This window comes from Equus przewalskii, chromosome 8 (assembly GCF_037783145.1).
Source record: "Equus przewalskii isolate Varuska chromosome 8, EquPr2, whole genome shotgun sequence".
Taxonomy (NCBI): domain Eukaryota; kingdom Metazoa; phylum Chordata; class Mammalia; order Perissodactyla; family Equidae; genus Equus; species Equus przewalskii.
The window spans coordinates 11,294,392-11,315,966 of NC_091838.1; the positions used below are offsets into that span (position 1 = coordinate 11,294,392).

Genomic DNA, 21,575 nt, shown 5'->3' on the forward strand with positions numbered 1-21,575 from the left:
AAAACAATAAAGAAATCTAAGGAAAAGACAAACATGACATTTCAGACAATAGTTACTTCTGGGAGAGAGGGGAGAAAAAGTAAGTGATGGGGAGGCGTCCAGCAGAGGCTTCAACTACGCATATTGGTCTAAGTTGGGTGGTAAGGATGTGGATTTTTTTATAGACGTTTTATAAGTCTAACATGTTTCATAAAAAAAAAAAAAACCACCTGGGTGAATGCACACTACACACACTCCCACATGTCCTCACTCTCACGTAGCTTATAAATTTTGGTCTTAGAATTTCAGAAATATGAAAGCTCTGAATGTTATTCCCTTCCTTCTTCCCTGCCATTTGGAAACACCTCTAACGATAGCTTCCCCACAAGGAGCATTGCCACTACCTGCAGGAGTAAACGTGGCTCTTGCGTATGCTGCGTCTGAAGAAGCCCTTGCAGCCGTCACAGCTGGATGCTCCATAGTGCTTTCCAGTTGCTCTGTCCCCACATATAGCACATAGACAGTTGACACCGTTGTCTGCGGTATTCATACTTGTTGTCTCTGGGGCAGAACTATCTGTTAAAGAAAAAGGAAGAGTAGAGCTCAAGCTAACGCGGAGTATTTCTTGTTTAGATTGACCTAGTAATTACTCACAGGCTGGAAGCTGTCCCTTCTTTGGCTTCTTGGAGACCCCACACCAGTGCTCCCCTTTTAACCACTGGCTGCTTCTGCCAATCTCTGTTCCAATCTACGCTTTCCCATTTCTGACGATTAAACTTTGGGACACCCTAGAGCGCTGTCCTCAACCACACTCTTTCCCTAGGGAGGCTTTTCCAGTCCCATGACTTTAAATACCATCTGTATGATGGAAAATCCTCCAATTTTGTCTCCAGCCCTGATGTCTCCCTTGACGATCAGTCTGAAATGCCCAAATACTTATCTAACAGCTTCACTTTAAAGTTTAATGGGAATTGCAAATTAATGTATAAAATAGAAGCCTTTTATTTTTTCCCTACAGCTTGTTCCTCCTTCAGTCTTCCCTGTGTCAGTCAATGGCACCATCCAGTGCCTAGGGTCAATAACCTGGGAGTCTTCGTTGAATTCTTTCCTTCATCAGCCATATCCAATCCAATAGTAAAGTCCATATTTAAAATACATATGGAATCCATAACTTTTCATCAATCCATAATCTTTCCCCGGGATTATTACAATAGCCTCCTAATTTCTCTACTTCCATTCTTTTTCCGCAACTGTTTATTACCCCAAGCCCCCCAAAGTGCTCCTGGTATAAGAAATTCACGTCCTATCAGCCTTCTGCATCCAGCTCTTTGATACAAATACATCTTACCATGGCCTGTAAAGTCCCCTCCCACCTCGCCGAGCCCATTATCTGGTACTACTTTTCATCCTGTTCCCAATTCTCCAGCAACGTTGCCTTTTTTTCCCTTGAAATCTGTTCCCATCTCAGAGCCTTGACACTTGTTGTTCTTTCCGTCTGGAAGGAAAGTTCTTCCTCAAGAATTTCTTTGACTTGGCTATCTGATTTCTGCTCAAATCTCAGATTTTCTGGGACATAGTCTCTGAACACACATCTAAAAGAATCACCTCCCATCTACCCTTCCAGTAGAAGCTAGAACCTTGCTTATTTTTTTAAATAACTACTTTATTGTCTAACATCATGGTCTACTCATTTATTACCCATCTTTGCTCATAGAATATAAACCTCATGATGTCAGAGAATTTATCTGTCTTACTCACCCCTCTGCTCACAGTGCTTGCAACTGTGCCTGGGATAAAGTGGGAATCTAATATATAGTTTTGAAAGATGAGGCTTACAAAATCCACATAGGTATTTTTACTTAAATATTTCTTAAATGAGTTAATATTGTTGACTACGTCTTTAAAAATCTGTGTGTGCTCAAAAGACATTGAATATATAAGGTAATAACTTAAAAAATTAATTTTCACAAAATTGTATAGGAATATAAATGTAATAAAAATTCATTATATCTCCAATATAACAAAAGACAAAATCAAAGGTTGTTATGTCCCAATTATGTTCTGTGAGAACACATATATTCTACTTACTAATACTTCTGAGTAGACAGATATATTATCATATACCATTTCATAAAGTTAAAAAGAAAACCTTAATGAGAACATGTTTAAGGTTAATCATGTGACATTATAGAATTTAAAGCTAAGAATTTTTCTTTTGATAATATAAACAAAACAGATATTAGAAATATGGCAGTTAGGAGTTTAAGAATTGACTATATTCTGGGAGATTATATGGAAATACGAAAAAAATTCAACTCCTGCTTCAAGTATGTCATACCTACATGCTATTAACAACATTATTACAAGAAAACAAGTTAGACAATACTTTGGAAAATCAGTTGTTTTAGTAAATATTTTATGGTAAATCTGCCCCTACTACTTCATAACCTATAATCTTTTAAAAAAATCATCATTCTATTGAGATAAATACTATATTAAATATCTTTCATCAAATCTAAACATAAGGAACCAAAACAGTGACTTCCTAAGATTCGCATTGCAGGTTCATTTTAACTCTGTTAAATTTCAGAATTCATCTTCTGACAATTTTTTTTAAAACCTTCCCACTAATAAGCTACTGTTGTGTAAACACAACAACATTTGGTAGCATAGTAGAACATTAAGGATATCTCGAGTATAAGATACATTCTCAATCCTGAACACACAAACACACACACATTTTCCAAAGTATACATCATTACTAGGTTTTAGGAGTTCCAACAATTGTAACTGATCTTAGACAAGATTTTTTACTTGAAAAAGAATCTAAATTCCAAGTCAATAGTAAACTGTATTATATAAAAGACATGAACCCTAAACAATTCATGTCTTATTTAAAGTTAAAATGTTACAGTAGATAAATACCAAGAGTTTTGTGAAGCTAAACATTAGCTTCTCAAGTGAGGTTACAATATAAACCTTTATTTCTTTTCATATTTGTCTTCAATGCGAAACCTCAATAGTAATTTTAAATGCAGTGTCTCATCAGCAGCAATTGAGAACCAAATTAATGAAAGGAACCAGTAAACTCTCCATGGTTCTATGGAAACTTTGTTCCATATGTCATTTTAAATATTGCATAGAAAATATACTTTACAGCCAACCTGCCAATATTACTTATTACTGTGATTTACCATAAATAACTGCTGAAACTACTTTTTCTACCCAACTGGCCCATGACAGAATTCTGAGGTTACTTTATTACGCATAGCCAGGCTTTTTCTATCTCAAACATAAAATAGCCATAGCATGATTAATTTAAATTTTGTGATGAAGTGCAAAAAGCTCAGATTTGTGGCCTTAAAAAGCAAGCTCTGAATTCTCCAGCAATAAAACACGGAGCTACCACCTGGGAAGGTCAGTTTCACTTCTCTTATTCTATATACTTTTCTTTATTTCTACAAGCAGAGAACTCACCATTTGAATTATATAGAATCTGCATGGTTTCAAACTCCAACGTTGTATAAGTTGGGTCCAAAACTTCGCTGTAATTGGCCATGTCCATGTCCAGGATGGGTTCCGACACCCTCATCATTGATTTAGAAACACACATACAAGAGCACCACAGGCCCAGACTGTGTGATGACTGCTTGGCTTTCAATCTCTGAGTGATAATCCAAAGTTAACTGTAACTGAGTGACTTATGTGCTGCAGTGGGAGGGGCTGTAAAACTGTAAACTCCTTTCGCAGGCCATATTCTGCTTATTTCTTTTTTTTTTTTTTTTATGGCGTTGGAAAGCAATTCCTTGTGATAATCTTGGAATGCTTCATGGCATCACCTTATCTGAAGTGCTTAGTGGACTAATGTGATTTCCTAAATCGATTTCCAGTAGACGATAAATGATATCATTAAGAGGATTAAAAATAGAAAAGAGAATCTTTCAGGTTTTACCCTGTAATTATAACATGATTTATCCCATTTAAGAGGCTGAAATCACACACCACATGTTCTAAAAGATGGGACTTTATTGTAAATTTGATAAGTCAAGACTATAAGTTATCACTTAACCTTTAACATAAGCACTTAAAAATTTCAAGATTTCTTACTCGTATAATAAAGCTAACTTTGTTTATGTTGGGGTAAAACAAATTTGTAATTTGATATGACAGAGATTTATGATATATTCCAGTAGCAACCTGGGCATAATCCTAATATGACCTTTAACATATTTTCTTTAACTATTAATTTAGAAGTCTGTGTTCCTTGAATGTTTGTAAATTTCCCAAGGGCAGAACCAGTACTGTCACTAGCATATTGTAGGCATTCAATAAATAATGGTCACATGAATAAAGTTTCATTTCTTTTGACTTTTGATGCCTATTACATTCTAGGCATTAAACTGAAATAAAATTATTCCTAATGTGTGGATCTATACATTCCCATCCTCAACCTTCTAATCTCCAACATCTCTATATAGCACACTATATCTTTTACGTGTACACATGACAAGAGACATTGAGAGTTTGGGGAACATTTAGAAGATAGTACTGAATGATTATATTTTATTTCTGAGAATACGTTTATTGATTTTATCTTCCAAGAAAGAATTCCAGGTACATTTACATTATAAAGTCACAATTTCACTTTCTACACTTGTTAAAGATTACTGCAAAGTAATATTTCTATTTAATTTCTTAACACCATAAACCTTGTGAACACTGTATCTTAGAAATTATATTTTTCATCCGAGAAGGCTAGCCTCTTAAAATAATCTCTAAACTACGTGAAGAATTGTGAAGAAAATAGCAGAGAGTCATTTTAGCAGCCAGATTCGTTAAATCAAATAGTGATCCTTGGAATAGTCCTCTTGCATTCATATTCTGTAGCACTCAATAATGAGGATAATATTTGGGGAATACATTTTAGGGACTGATTTTCTTCAGGGAAGGCTAACTATAGTTATTCAGCTTTTGGAGAAGTGGACACCAACCAAATGCTGCAATTCTCATTTGCATGAAGTGGTTCTCATTTGTGGTAAAGTAACACAGACATGTTTCCTGTGTGAACCAAAGGAGTGAACCGTGGACAGCCCACAGTCTTTTTCATGTACGTAGTAACTAACCAGCACTGAGGGATGTCAGCTATGGGAGTGTTCCAACAGAAGGAAAAGAAAAAAGTAGAGAAATGTTCATTTACAGGACTGCAAAACAGTAAAAGAAATAGGGATATAGCGCAGGAGAATAATGTTGTCATAGTTTTATTGTTCTACTTCATCCTGTGCCCCTGGGTCACATCCCCACCGGGTCAGTGCCTTCCACTCAAAAGTGGAAGAGGCTACATATTCATCTGGGCACAGGTCCTCGGGTAGGCATCAGCAATTAATCAGAGCTGGCTTTCAACATGAAACCTGTTGCCCATCCATGCCACTGTAAATTATTTTATTCATTTTACACAGTAAAAACTTGAGAATTTCCAGAAGATATAGCAGATCCAACTAGCAGGCATGTCTCCTCAAGGGGGCTTTGTCTTTCTAAAGATATTCAGATGTGGAAACACCAACAGAAGCCAGTCAGCCTCTGTCTAGTAAAGGGAAAATTCTCTAGGTCTTTTTTTCTCAAAGAAATTACAAAGTATAGTGTAAGTTCTCTTTTCTTAAATTCTAGGATATGTAATTTACTGAACTGGTTAAACAAATAAAATAATTAAACAAAGAATCATAAAAATGGTATAGCCAGACTAATAGTGTATTTGACTTAAATATGTGTAATTGCTACTGCTTTGTGGATAACCAACACCTTTTGTTTGAGTAAGAATCAATTGCTTGGGATTCTTTATTAATTTTTTTTGTACAAATCCCATTTGATTTCTAGTATTGTTTTTAAATGGAGAAAAAAGTCAAAGCTATTTGTAAAGCAACCTCAATGCAGAAGACTTCTAGAATATTATACTTTTTGAAAATACGTGATATATTTTGGTCAACTTGCTTTTATCCACTTCCAAAGTATTTCCCTTCATTTTTATAGGGAAGAAAAAATCTCTTTTATCACTCACCTTTCATTAGATTATGCAATGCTTAACTAAATTGTAAAATGAAATAAGAAGAACAAACAGAAAGAACATGCTAGGTAACAAATAAAAGTGACCCTTGATAACTATATAAAGTTGATGAGACGGTCAGGGGACACTGTGGCACTATTCACAATGGCCAAGATGGAAACAATACAATTGCCCATCAATGGATGAATGCATAAAGAAAATGTGATAATACGATGGAATACTATTCAGCCTTAAAAAAGAATGGACTACTGATACATACTACAGAATGGATGAACCTTAAAAACATTATGCTAAGTAAAATAAGCCAGTCACAGAAAGACAAATCCTGCCTGATTCCACTAATATGAGTTATCTAAAGTAGTCAAATTCATAGACTTAAAGAGAGGAATGGTTGTTGCCAAGGGCTGGGGGCAGGAGAAATGGGGAGTTACTAATCAAAGGGTGTCAAATTTCAGTTAAACAAGACCAATTAGCTATGGAGATCTGCTGGACAACATTGTACCCATCAACAATAATGTATTGTACACTCAAAAATTTGTTAAAAGGGTAAATCTCATGTTAAATGTTCTTACCAAAATAAAGTAAAATAAAAAGATTAATGAAGAAGAAATGAACCACATCTTGGGAAAATGATCAACCTTATTAGTCATTATAGAAATGGAAAATAAAACAATTAATACTGTTTAAAAAAATGGTGCCTGGGGCTGGCCTGGGGGCATAGTGGTTAAATTTGCAGGCTCTACATTGGTGGCCTGGGGTTTGCAGGTTTGGATCCCAGGCGTGGACTTACACACTACTCATAAAACCACGCTATGGTGGCATCCCACATACAAAATAGAGGAAGATTGGCATAGTTGTTAGCTCAGGGCCAATCTTCCTCAACAAAAAAAAAGAAAAGAAAAGAAAAAAGGTGCCTACTACTTAAGGAAGTTAGCCTACCTTGGAAACTAATTAGTATGTTCCACATAGGAAGTTGAGAACCTGAATCAACCCAGGGAGTTGGCTAAGTGCAGATCTGTCAGAGTTTCTCTTCTATTGATTTTAATATGTGATGACCTGTATTTATAAATTAATTTACATTCCTCTTTATGACCAATCCCTCCTCTCTACTTCCGAAATTAATCAGGCTCATCTCAGAATATTTGCTTAAAGAGGAGTAGGGGAGGACAATGAGGAGGATAATAAAGAAAAGATGGAGACTAGGAGAAAAAGGAGAAAATCTCACAGAGAAACCATTTTAGCTATAATTACTTTTGGGTTTTTGATTATGCATTATAATCAAAGCAAGGATCACACTCTTAGTATTTTTTGTGTTTCCCATTCAATAGCGATTGCGAAATCTTCAAAATTTAGTAACTTTGATTTTTGGAAACACGTTCATGGCACAACTGAACAAAATTAAATTATACAACTTAATTGTATAAATCTTAGGTACATGAAACAGTTACGGTATTTGTTTATATATTTTCATATTAAAATTCAGTCATTTTCAGGAAAGGGCAGATAGATATCACCCAGGGAGCTTTTCATGACTGTTTCATCAAGTGCTTCTTAGGGGTAAATTCATTAAGGCTACATTAGATTAAAAGCTTAAGTAGTTATTAAAAAAAACTATATTAATTTTATGCCTAGATGATATAGAAACTATTATCCTTAAGTAAATGACACTTATGTTACTAAACCCTACATTCAAGATAAATTTATGAGTACTTTTAAGATTATTTCTAAAGGTTTTATTGGGAAAAACATCAAATATTCATGCTAATTCCTACGACAGTAATTTATAATAAGTAGCATACATTTTCTAAAGTAGAAGCATATTAAGTCAATCTATATTCAAAAATATAAATATGTATAATAAAGTGTGATCTACTGAAAATCTCTCTTAACAAAGGTCATTTTGTAATATTTGTTCTGAAAGCTGAGCGAAATGTTACTATTTTTTAGCAGTAGGCCTCATGGCTTGTAGGCCAAGATGTACGTTCCTAGTTTAGTCAGGTTAGAGAAAAAGACAGTATTAAATAAAAGGGTGATTTTAAATAGCATAACTAATGTTCTTGGAAAACATTTCTTTCAGAGCAATCATTCTCTAAACTGGCACGCGAAACACGATTTTTAAATTTCTTTACAGCAACATAAGAGATGAAAACGACATAGTGTTTAAAGAAGACAACTCAATTCACTATTGACTATTTAAGATAATGGCAGAAACATTTCTATCTTATCTGGAAGACCATTAAGCCTGTTAAATTGTTCTATGCTTTATATTTGATTTGATCATGCCTTCATAGCGTGATTTAAAATAGAAAACAGGCTAATAAAAATGAAGACTATTTTCAAGAAAGAGTTTGGGATGTTAATATCAACATTAAAACATTTTATTTTAAAGTTATACTTAATAAAATTTGTTCTGTAAACTTATTCCCTTGAGATTACCTTTATTACCAATGACATTTTAATCTTCAAAGCAAAATGCTATCACTGACATGCAAAGTTTGAAATTAGCTGTAACGATAGGATTCTATTTTCAAAGAGCTTCATAAGTCCTTTCTTAAAGCCCAGACTATACACCATTTTTAGATAAACAAAAACAATTTTTCCTTGTCTTATTTTTTTCTTCTTCCATTTAGCTGAGGATCATGCAATGACCAGCAGAACCACCTGACTCATCAGGTCGTTTAAACCAAAGTCATTCCCAACGTTAAAAAATTATTATTATTATTTTTGAAATAGACTCTTATCCTAGAATTGCTGAAACGTTTTTAAATTTAAGCTGAATTTACAAGACTGTTTAAATATTTTTATCATTCCCCTTAAATAATTATAATTATTTTATAGCTCATTGCTCAGTTCAGATTGTTCTTCAATCCATGACGATAGTCCAAGGTAACAATTTTAATTCCTTATTTTAGATCCATCTTTTATCTGATCAATGCAAGCAACTCACATCACTACTATGAAATGCTATTTTATAGTAAAATCTAAATAAATTGGCCAGAGATACACAGTCCCTTGTGAAATGGCTGAATCTATTTAGAAAGATGTTACTATTTATAAAGTTATGATTTATCTCAACTATTCATATTTTTTCTATTTGTTCACTAAAACATCCAATTATTTAAAATTAGTTATGTAAATGAATGTAAAACCCAAAACTAAAGAAGAGTGGAAACTGTAACAGAATTAAGTCAGTCACTGTGAGGATAGACAAAAGGAGGACTGCTCAGCTGAGACCTTAATGTAACAGGAAAATATTCTGAGTAAAAGCTTAGAGGTGATGTGATATATATTAAACCTACCTTCAAGGTCAGTTCCTTGTGATTCCAAACAGACTCTCCTTTTCAGAAGATAAGGAGCTGATTAGTACTAAATTATTAACTGGAATACAGATTATACTAGTAAGGAAAATAAAAAGAGTCTGGATACAAGGAGCATGTTAGGATTCGACTGTCACTATTTGTGCAGTTTCTTTTTACAGTGGGTAATATCCTCATTGTTGCCACTGCAAACTCAGCAAATCTAGAGAGGATATATAAGATTGTGATGGCCCTCTGATACCAAAGTTGCTGCATTATGCAAAATGAAGGGAAGGAAGTTATCAGTTTGGGCCAATACCCATTTCAAATATGTTCTGGAGGTATAATGTTTAATAAAAACAGTCACAGTTTTACTATGCTGAGTGCACAGTTAGACTTGAGCATTTTGAACAAATGCATTATGATGAACATAAGTTTTAGCCTCTGGGAGCCAAATGCATACATACATACATACACGCATGCATTCATATATATATGAGTTACTCTTTCTTCATTTAAAAAATGTGGTAATAGATTATATACAGTCATACAGTCAAGAACTGCTCAACATTCCTCCTTAAAGCTTTTTTTATATACATAGGGAGAACAGCATATTAATGTGCTCTTTGATTTAGATAAAAATATTTGCTTTCCATTTAATAAAAGTAGGTATATGGTTGACTCAAATGAAATGTTAAAGTTTTCACCTCCTTTTAGATAAGTTTCTTTTTGAAAAAAATCAACTTAATTGGCTTTTCAAAAATACCATAATGAAATGTTTCCTTTGGAATAAAAATATAGAACAAAATTAAAATATTAATAGCAAACAAATATTAATTTAATTTGAACTAAACATCGTAGGTAAGGTGGTGGCTTGTGGCAATGTGCTAAGTTTCAAAATTAAAGCAACACAAGCTGTTGTCACTCAGATAAGTACTTGGAAACTGCTTAATGCCCAACTGACGCATTAGGCCACTGACCCACAAATTCTGCGGCACGTTAGAATCATCTGGGAAACTTTTAAAGACTCCAAGGCCCATGTTGCATCATATACCAATTAAATTAGAATGTCTGGAGGTAGAAGTCAGGTATCGGCATTTTAAAAAATCTTTGTGTGATTCCAACGTGCAGCAAAGTCTGGAAACCACTGCTTTAAGCTGTCAGTTCTATGAGGGCAAAGAGCTTATCTTCTCTATTCATCAGTCTGTCTCTAGGGCCTGGAGTGATTGATGTCTGCCACATGGTAAACACTCCACAAATACTTATTGAATAAGTGAATTAATGTGTGAATAAAATATACACGTAAATAATTAACTTTGACAGACTACAGCACTTATGTTGGGCACATAAGTACATTTTGTATGTCAAGCACTTTTCTAGTCACTGAGTGTTGCTGCATGAACAAAGAGAGAAAATCCCTCATGGGACTTACAATCAAGTAACAATAATAATAACAATGATTTATATCTTTATAAAGAGATGGATAATTGAATCATCGTCGTTCCACTGGATCTACAAGCTGGGTTGACAATACCATTAGTGTCTTACACGTTTAGACCTTGAAATAATGAACTTACTGGTTTGCAGGTAGACAGAGAGAGGTGTAAACCCTCCTCCTCTCTGATTCCTTAATACCTCTCTTAATTTACATAATTGTTTATTCTTAGCTATTTTCAGTGGGAAGTTGCCACAGACATTGAATTAGCAAATACTGACACGTTGCTCCTAGAAGGAATACAGGGTTAGGTTCCTGCAAGCTTCTGCTCACAACACTTTCATCAGCCAGTCAATTCATAAGCTTGTTTCCTGTGGGTTTCTGTTTAAAGACTCCTTATTTAACATGTACTTTGTTGATTCATTAACACTGAAGTCACGGTCAGCAGCGTTACGACTCACACGTCAATGAAGCTCACCTAACACAGGTATTTTCTCGGTAAAGTGCATCAAGCCCTTCTTGCCATTAGGAATCCTAGACAGCACTTCAGTACTACCCATGGGGGTCATTTCAATCAGCAAAATCACCAACAAAAAGCACAAAAGTGAGGAAAACATGGCACTAAATATGTTGTGGAAAGGATACTTGCTTACAGTATGAAAGCTGAAACAAGAAGGCAGAGTGTTGCCTTGTTCGACCTCAACTGGGAACACGCTCATCAAGCGACTCAAACTTTTCAACGCTCAGCAGATCCATGAATGGCTGCAAAAATGCCTCCAGTACTGACTTTGAGGTTAGAAATTAGCAGCGAATCTGCAAATCGTGAGGCTCCACTAGATATTCATACAAGATAAGCATTATTACTGAGGTTTTCAATATGCAATAAAATGAAAACTATTCAGGGGCCAGCCCCGTGGCCGGGTGGTTAAGTTCGTGCGCTCCACTTCGGTGGCCCAGGATTTCGCTAGTTCGGATCCTGGGCGCGGACATGGCACCGCTCATTTGGCACGTTGAGGCGGCGTCCCACATGCCACAACTAGAAAGACCCACGACTAAAATATACAACTATGTCCTTGGAGGATTTGGGGAGGAAAAGCAGGAAAAAAACCCACTATTCATTGGTTATATAACATATTAATTATATTTTGAAGCAAAGAAAACTTTCTGAGAACTGTGAAGACTTTTGTTGTCTTTCAAGTATATACATATTTTTTAAATTCCTGTTTTAATTTGTTAAGACACTACCAACCTTTAAAATAGTTATATGAACATATTTTTGTGATTAGTATTTGGGTTTTAAATGTAAAAAAAAAAATTATATATATTAACCAATCCATTCTCTCCGAAGTTTGTTCATTTTTGTTGACCCAACCTCCAAATGTTTACAAGTCATTTTATTTGATACAGGAAACCAAGCAACAACTTTTCAGTTCCAGATCCCTAAGAGTCAAAACCCTATTTCTAAATCTTTAATTAAAAAAGAAAGAAAGGAAAAAACTGAAACCAGTAATTTCACTGTGATATTGGGCTGTGATAGCAAATGGAACGTTTGTTCAGGCAAACACTGTTACCCTCACGTTAATTAGGGCAATTTAATTTTTCAATGGTAAATATGCATTATGATAGCAGATATCATGTTCTTTCAACTGTTTTCCCTTCAGTTATGGTAAAAAAAACAAAAAAAAAAAAAGGAAAGGGAAAGTAAAAGAACACCTTAGCTTAGAAATATTGACCTCTGGGAAAGTTTAAGTAAGCCATGAATACGCAGAATTTAAATAAATTCAAGGTGATTTGTATCAAAATGCTAGAAACAAAAAAAATTATTGTTTGCTTAAGTGTTAAGAGCACATCAGAGTAACTTTTATGGTTTTACGACTACATTTTAAATGAAAATCAGTAAAAATTAATACCACATAGCAAAAACTATACAGTAAAACTGCAGAGTAGCTGATTTATTTTTCATAGAGCTGAAGCTTATACAATTTTTGAGAGGAATGAATTACTAGAAACACATTGCCGAGACAATCATTTTAATCAGACAGACTGATCTTGTAATTTCTTGAGTCTTTGCTCCTGACCAAGGTAGATGAGGTTAGGCATGTAATTATAGAATGTTTTGAATTGTTGCTAGTTTCCTTTTACTGTGTCTCCCAAATTCACAGCAATCCTTCCAGAATTATAATCTTGCCTAGTCATTCATATTCCTTATTGTACCTAGTATAATACTATGCACATAATATGTATACCATAAATTTTTATTTAATAAATATATTAATGGAAAGTCAACCCACATGAAATGTCTGTCCACCATATGTCTTTAAAAGGTGCTTATCTCTCTGCATTCAAATTCTAATCTGTGGACACATGGGAGTGTATAGTTGTCAAACTTTATCAAGCTATACACTTCTGATATGTGCACTTTTCTGTATCTATATTATACTTCAATAAAGAGTCTAAAAAATTAATCTGCTGTAACATTGTATCTTAAGGAAGTATGCCTATTTCTAGCAGTTTAAAGTAGCCCAAACAAAGTGTTTTCTATTTAATGTTTTTACTATACAGCACACATCAGTACACTAAGAATATTGTTAGCAAAGTGACAATTATTATTTCAATGAAAAATATAGAAGAGCAAATATACAGAATTATTTTTTCTGGTCAGTTATAATTAATGTGTTAGTGAAACGTCTTGGTAAACTTTTTACTAAATTTAATACTCTCTTCAGTATTAAGAACTTCGGGGAAATTTTAAAAAATTCACTGAGGGGCTAGCCCAGTAGAGCAGCAGTTAAGTTCACACGTTCCACTTCCGTAGCCTGGAGTCCTCCAGTTCGTACCCTGGGTGCGGACCTATGCGTTGCTTGGCAAGCCATGCTGTGGCAGGCGTCCCACATATAAAGTGTAGGAAGATGGGCACGGATGTTAGCTCAGGGCCAGTCTTCCTCAGCAAAAAGAGGAGGATTGGCAGCAGATGTTAGCTCACGGCTAATCTTCCTCAAAAAAAGAAAAAAATTTACTGAATCTCTTTACCCTAAAAGATGTTCAATAGTTCACTAGTTACCTCTGCGTGCTTATGTGTAACTATTGCACGTACCAGCTTCCCCATTCAACCTACTCAGAAAAGATTCATATAGATACCTCTCCACTTCTTCCTCGATTGTTCATCATGAGGGTCCAAAATGTTGGAAGAATTAGTTTATTATATATGTAGCAGTGGGATCAATGTTTTTTGTTTGTGTAATTAAGGAAAGAAAAAAATGAAATAAATGATTAAAATTTTTTCTGTAAGAAACCATCGCAGTGGTGGAACTTAGGGGCTACTTGGAGAACGTAACAGATAATGATGGAGACACAATGTTCAAATTCCTTGATTCTAGAAGGCTGAACTGGCATCTACGAAAAGCACGATGGAGAAGAAATTCATCATCCTGTGGATCTGAGGTTACTATTCTTTTGTATCACTTTCAGAGAGCTGGGGTTGAAAACAGGTCTTTCTGGTTCCAAAGACTTTGCTGCTTCTTTTATGCCATCTGTTTTGTGGTGTGCTTCAATTTACTCTGTCTAGCTATTTAAAGACAAGTAACCAAACTCCAGTGAAAGTATTTCCATCATACAGGCGTGGCATCATTCCAGCTTTATATTAACTTCAATGAAACATCACTCGAGAAATATCATTTCACCAAAATTTAGATGGCATATTAGGAAAATCATCAAACTGTAGCAGTGGCTCTCAATGAGGGGTGATTTTGCCCTCCAGGGGACATTTAAAAATGTCTGGAGACCTTTATGTTGTGACAACTGAGAGGAGTGATACTGGTATCTACTGGGTACAGGCCAAGAACGCTGTAAACATTTTACAGTGACAGCGTGATGACTCAGAGCAAAGAATTATCAGGTCAAATGTCAATCAAGCTGAGATTGAGGAAGCTCGATCTGCAGTATAGCAGACCTAGATCGTGTGTCCGCATTTAAAATTCAGCATATTTTAAATGAAAATCTGTAGTGATAATGTGTTCAAGTATTTTGAAAATTACAAGAATCAGTTGTGATAACATGCTTGAGCCTTTGGAAACTATAAAGAATTTTTAATCATTATTTATTTATCTAAACATTTATTTAAAAGTTATTATCAGGGACTGGCCCCGTGGCTGAGTGGTTAAGTTCGCGCGCTCCGCTGCAGGCGGCCCAGTGTTTCATTGGTTCGGATCCTGGGCGCAGACATGGCACTGCTCATCACACCACGCTGAGGCAGCGTCCCACATGCCACAACTAGAAGGACCCACAATGAAGAATATACAACTATGTACTGGGGGGCTTCGGGAAGAAAAAGGAAAAAAATAAAATCTTTAAAAAAAAATTATCATTATCAAATAAATGTTCATATAAATATATTCTGGTACACTCTAAGCTATATAGACACAACATCTGCCACATCATCATAACCCCAGTATCTCCACAGCCAGGCAGTAACACTCACATAAAAAAAGTTTGTTTAATCAATGAACCAGCATACTAACATAAGAATTGGAACTCCTGGACAGAATCTTTTACATAGAAGTCTAACGAATATTGCTTTTTTTTTTACTGAAAAAGAGCTTTAGAGCCTCCAAAGTTAGTTTTAACTAACTAAGCACTGGGAAGGGAGACATACAACAGTATAAGATACGGAGTGAACTATGCCTTTAAAATAGATATACAATAGACATTTAAAAAGACAGTTTTGTCCAAAACATAACGATTGTACTTTTTAATGCTATTAAGAATACACGCTTTTTGAATTTCCTGTTTGCCTCCTCAACTGGACTTTCAGCCTTATAGACACTTCTCCTCAGTTCTCTTTGTGAGATCTTTGCTGTTTTAACGGTCTGTTCTTACACTCTTAAATTTGGCAATCTCATCTTCTCTCATGGTTGCAATTATGTATATATGAATAATTTACATATATGTGTCCACATACATGTATATAAACATACAAAGATATATAGATATAGATACGGATAGGGAGATAGAGACAAAGACAGAGACAGAGATATAGTCAGGTTGACCCAGATCTGTTCTCTCATCCAGCCTCATCTTGGATATCTGTTGGGTAGCTCAAACTCAACCTGTGCTGAATGGAAATTATCCTCTTCAAAACCTACCTACTACGCTCATGAGTCAAAGCTCCTTCTTCTCCAGCATACTCTTACCCTATAATTGGCACCAACAACAGCCCAGAAGTCCAACAGAAAATCCTAAATTTTATCAAGTTCTCCCTCTCACTCACCTCCTCATCTACTCAGTAATCAATTCCTGTCACATCTACCTAAAAAAATGTCTCCTGAAGCCATCTACTTCATCCCGTCCTTTCTCTACTGGTGGCCATGGAGGTGTGCTGCCTAGAGAATCTGCTCTGGGATGCATAGTTACTGGCTGATGGCCACAGCTGCTGCCCCTCTGCATCTCCTGCCATGTTCTGGAGTGAGGCCACGCTTCCTCTGATCTGCTCCCAGCCGCTGACAGAACAGTGGGTGTCCTAGTGCCAGCCCATTCCGGCAGGATTCCAGAATCCTCTACCGGGGGACTTTTGCTTGGGGACTTTCAACTGATCTGACTAAAGCTTCTTCAAAACTGAGTTGCAGCCTGAGACTCTACGCAATCCTTCCTTCTCTCACTCCTTTCAGAGGCATGAGACCTGTGCCTCTGTCTGAAGGCTCTCCCTTCTATCACTGCTTGTGCCCCCTTTATTCTTCACAGGGGTTTCTACTAGTAAATCTCTTACATTGTCACAACATCCATATTGTTCTCCCTGCCTCCAACTTTATTTATTTCCAATCTTTCTTCCTCTAATGTTCCTTGTAAGACAGTCAAACTGAATTTTCTTAAATTCAATACTCATCATGTCATTTGCTCCAAACTCTTCAATGGCTTCCCATTGCTCTTAGAATGGAGCTCAAGTTCCTCAACATGGATTACAAGACTCTTCAAACTCAGTGCTAGCCTTCCGCTCTGGCTTCATCTTCTTTCACTCATCTTTTCCCCTCTAAGCTTCAGTATTAAAGGACTTCCTCAGCTCACGTTCTCTCTTGCCTCTGTGCCTATGAACCTAGTTACAGCTTCCCTCTTTCTCTTCTTATCACACTCTGTTCTTCCTCTAGTATAAGGTCAACATTTGTTATTGTAATTACTTTCCATTGTGTTTTCAGCTAGACTCTAAACTCTTTGAAAACTGGTAGTTTTGTCTTCTTACAGCTATATACCTAGTACCTGAAAAAATGGGCTTTCAATAAATAGTTTTTGAATAGTTAATTTTAAATCTAGAAAATTCTTTCTCCAGAGATTTAATGAATTTTCTTGAGGTTATTAAGGCATAATTTTTTATTTAACTATCTAATATATTTAGAATTTATTTGGGGACATGGTGTAGGATGCGAATCTAACTTTCTTTATTTTGTTTTTAAATACTTTTATATATACTATGTTAATTTTTGTATAGTTATACAGTAAATCCCTGTGAAAACATATTCTATTTGGATTTATAAGATTAGCAAAAGGCTCAAGCCAGCCCTCTTTCTCAAACAGAGTGTGTGGAGGTTCTTGTGGGGGCAAGGGGATAGGGAGGCAATTTCCCACCCAATATCTCTACTTATCCTGGAAAAACAGGTTTTTTCCTACATATAGAAGAGAGTCTCCATTTAGTCTATTTGTTACAATAATGTCTCTGTCTATTCCTACCCCAGCACCATCACTGTAGTCTTACAATATTGTTTAATGTCTGATATGATTAGTCTCCATTCACCTTGATCCTTTTTCAAAATTATTAATGTATTCTGTTCATTATGATAAAATTAACCCTAGAATCCTCTTGACAAGTTTTGCCCAAACTATAAATCAATTCAAAAGCTTTTGAATTCTTTACACATTTTACTTTTCTTACCCAGGGACCTGGTGATTTCATTTACTCATTTTTATGTTTTCATTTAAATCACTTAATAAGTATATAATTGTCTTAAACTTGACACATCTCTGTTTACAATTATTTCCAAACACCAAGCATTTCTAAAAGATATAACTAAATTTGAATGGAATTACTTAATACTTTTTGAAAGGTTTTGTAACTTTATTATAAATATTAAATATTTTTATAAAATATATTTTGTATAAGTGTACTTTGTATTATAAAATGTATTTTGTAAAAAGGATAACAATGTTTATCATTTTCCCTTGCATCTTTAATGATAAAAGTCACATAAGCTTCAGTGTAAAGAAAAAAAAGCAAACTTCGCAATATATTTAAAGTAAAATTTGAAAGTCAATTCTTCCCCTTCCAATGTCACTCCCCAGTGACAGGGATATAAAAGTAGAGATTGTAATAAAATAGGTAGGAAGATAAATAGGTTATATATAAAAATAGATAATTATCTATCTGTAATTCCTATACATAGTCTATATATAAACATACCAAATACATATTTCACAAACACTTACTCACATATACAACAAACACACACACATGTAGAATATTCAACACACATAACCTTTTCATATGCCTGTAGTAATTTTCACCCAAAATGAAGCTATAGTGTTCAACCATCAGGACGTGAATATCATTCTACATTGACACATGGCAACTTCTCTCATTTTTAGTCACTGCATAAAAGGATTTTTTTGCCAAAATGCTATTTCAGTAGTTCCCACCCAGGCCACAGGAATTTGTCCCTGCTTCCTATCACCAAATCGGCAAAATTGGAAGGGGAAAATAATCCTTACAAGTTACCTCTTGGTATTATACAAGAGAAAAATAATGGAATTTAGGAAAAGTCAGTGGTTCAGCAGCATATTCAGAAAATATTTAGGAACTACAATAAAGTGTTAGTGAAGCAGTTCAACCATGCAGTCTGGTAAGCTTCGAATTAGAAAGCAGGTCAAAGGGAATGATATTTTCGTAATCAAGAATACGCTCCCTTGTAAGAATTAAGGGATAGGAAAATGAGGTGACTTGTTAATTATTTTCTCTGATTAGGTTATGTATTTCTCTCCATGTACATTTAAATATTAATCAGAGATTCACTTTAGGGCAGTATTATTCAAAAGGATAAAATGAGGGAAGAGTTCAAGTATAAGATAAACAGCCACTTAAAATGGAAGATAAGAGTTCCTTACTTACTAAACCCAGTATTTCATAATTACTAAAGCTGCTTGTAAATTTTATGATAGGTTTTATTCTTGCTATCTTATAAACTGTGGTTTTAAGTTTATGAAGTCAGTTTAGAATTTGTTTGAACTTTCAAACTCATTCTTATAAAAACCACTAAATCTTCTACTTTCAGACCTCTTATTATCTAGCTTTTACGCTACACAGTTTCTAATATACTAGAAGATTGGTATTCTGTGGTAGAAAGAAAAGGTACAATTGCGTATAATATATGCCTGATCTTAAATTACTTACATAATCATTTTTAAAAGCACACTCAGGTTTTTAAAATGCAAAACACTTTAATTTTCATTAAGACAGAAAAGTCACTAAACTAACTAACCAATTTTAAAAGTGCAATTTTACCTCCAAGAACTTTAAACTCTGGGAGTGTCTTTTCTTAATTAAAAAAATTAATTAAAATGTCTGTGTTAGTTATTACAAACGGACTGTCAAGGGTCAGTCCACTTAAATCATTGAGTAGTAAGCAGAGTTAATTATTCAGAGTCTGTGCAGCTACAAAATATTTAAAATGTAACTGAGAGTTAAATGGATTCATCACATTCTTCCGCAGATGACTTTTAAGCTAGATAAAAAAGTGACAAGAATTTTCAAGTATGTATACTTGCAATTCTCGTATCATGTACTCTTTGCAATTCTTATATTGTGGAGCTTGCAATATAACTCTCTCTAGCATAAGGCATATTTGTATTTGTTTGTGTATGACTCAAACAACCGAAAGATAAAACAATGTTCTTACATATTTTGCTTTAATTTTGTTTATATTTTAGTGAATGAATACAATTTCAAAACATTGTCACTTTGGGGTTCTGAACTTTTGAAACCTTTGTACTGTTTATCTCGTGCTAGAAAAAGGATTAATGAATAAGAGAGAGAGAGAAGCCAAGTCATGGTAGACTGTGGACAATGTCAAATTTATTTGGAAATTCCAAAGGTGTATTTGGAAACGAATCGAAAGGCACAGCTAGCACGAGGCTTGGAGACTTCTCAGACTAGTGCCTCATCTGCGGTTGAGGAAACAAAGAGGTCAAGCGACTTGTCAAAGGTTCACCAACAAGTTAGCAGAAGAATTGAGTTTAGAAATCAGTAACCACATTAAATATTTAGCGGGTAAAATCAGTACCTGCACTCAAAATCTAACATATTTTCAGAGAATATCATCATAGAAAAACAGGGACTTTCTTCTCTCTAAACCCTAATAAACAATCAATAAAATCCTCTAAAGAGAAAATTTCTCAGTGATAGTCATAATAAATGTGAAGAGTTGAGCATATCTGAGATTCTGGTAAAAATTTCTATAATCCCCTACCTTAGTGAGTGGAATTAAGAAATATCTTCTCTCCTTTCCACCCATGGACCACCAAATACAACAGGATAATTCAAAATTACAAATTACAGAGTCAGACAGATAAGAGGCTCAAACTAGCCTCCACCAATCATAATTCATTGTATAAGATCCCACGGTTACTTATCTATAAGCAATAAGAAATCATTTTAATATGTAGTAAAAACATCAAGAACCTAATAAACAAATTGTCATCAGCAGAACATAAATATACAGTTTAGACAAAGGGAAATATAAATATAAAACCAACATATGGGAAAAATGTCCAAATTTGGTAATAATCAAAGTACATTAATATCAAAATATAATTTTATGCCTGTAAATTAGCTTATTTTTTAAATGACATTATATGCTGCAGATAACTGATATCACTCATACAATGTTGATAACAATGTACATTGCCCTCCCCCAAACATATGTATGTATATGAATATGTATATATTGAGCTATTAAAATATTTATAACTTTTGGTCTAGTAATACCAGTCCTAAGAATGTGTCTTTCTTAAGATTTGAGAACCAGAACTGCACTTGTTACTTTAAAAACAGAAACACTATTGTTTAATATAAAGGGTAAGGTTATATTTTCTGTTTTCTTTCCTGATCATGCCCAGAATTTTATTGGCTTTTAGGATTACGGAGGCAACTTAGGCTCACATATTCTGAAAATAGTCTACAATGATTCCTAGGTCTTTAAATCACCTAGAACTTCCTGTTTACCGACTTTAAACTAGTTCCCATCCATAGCAAAGGATTATACTCACGATGACGTGATTTTCTCCTAAGTGGCTCACTCCCACTGACACACCCAGAGTTGTCAGCAATTCTCTGCACGCTGGCTGTAAGTAACCCCACCCCTTTCCCAATCAAAAAGTCATTTCACGATTCAAAAGAGTGAGAGAGTTTTTTCAGACACAGCACAGCTTCAGTTCTAACGTAAAAGAAACAATCCTCAGATTTTGCTAAAGTACTGTTAGAAACAAATTACAATACACACAACAATAGCTGTAACATAGCAGCTTGTCATGGCACCATGGATAGGAAGCTCTGAGCTAGAGCAGCAGCCACTGCAAGAATAGCTTGACAACATCTCTCACTGGAAGCCAGACTACCTTCAACCATCTTGGGTTACTACCATTGCTATTAGTAATAGAACACAGCATTCATTAGACGATTATTCTTTGCCAGACCCTGTGTTACTTTACCTGCTTTATCTTATTTAATATACTTACAATAGCTCTGCAAGTGACCACCATTTTTATCTTTATT

General features: G+C 34.8%; 1 protein-coding gene across 3 annotated transcripts in view; it reads right to left on the minus strand.

The window, feature by feature from the left end:
• HNF4G (hepatocyte nuclear factor 4 gamma) overlaps window positions 1-21,575 on the minus strand; it is a 115,902-nt gene that overhangs the window by 22,155 nt on the left and 72,172 nt on the right. For 2 of the 3 annotated variants that reach the window (XM_070630417.1, XM_070630418.1), the window contains one exon: window positions 384-555. In XM_070630417.1, the coding sequence (XP_070486518.1) occupies window positions 384-529 (146 nt within the window). In that variant the 5' untranslated portion in view covers window positions 530-555. Of the gene's footprint in view, window positions 1-383; window positions 556-3,456; window positions 3,660-21,575 lie in introns of those variants that run through there. The other variant, XM_070630416.1, reaches the window with a different exon arrangement.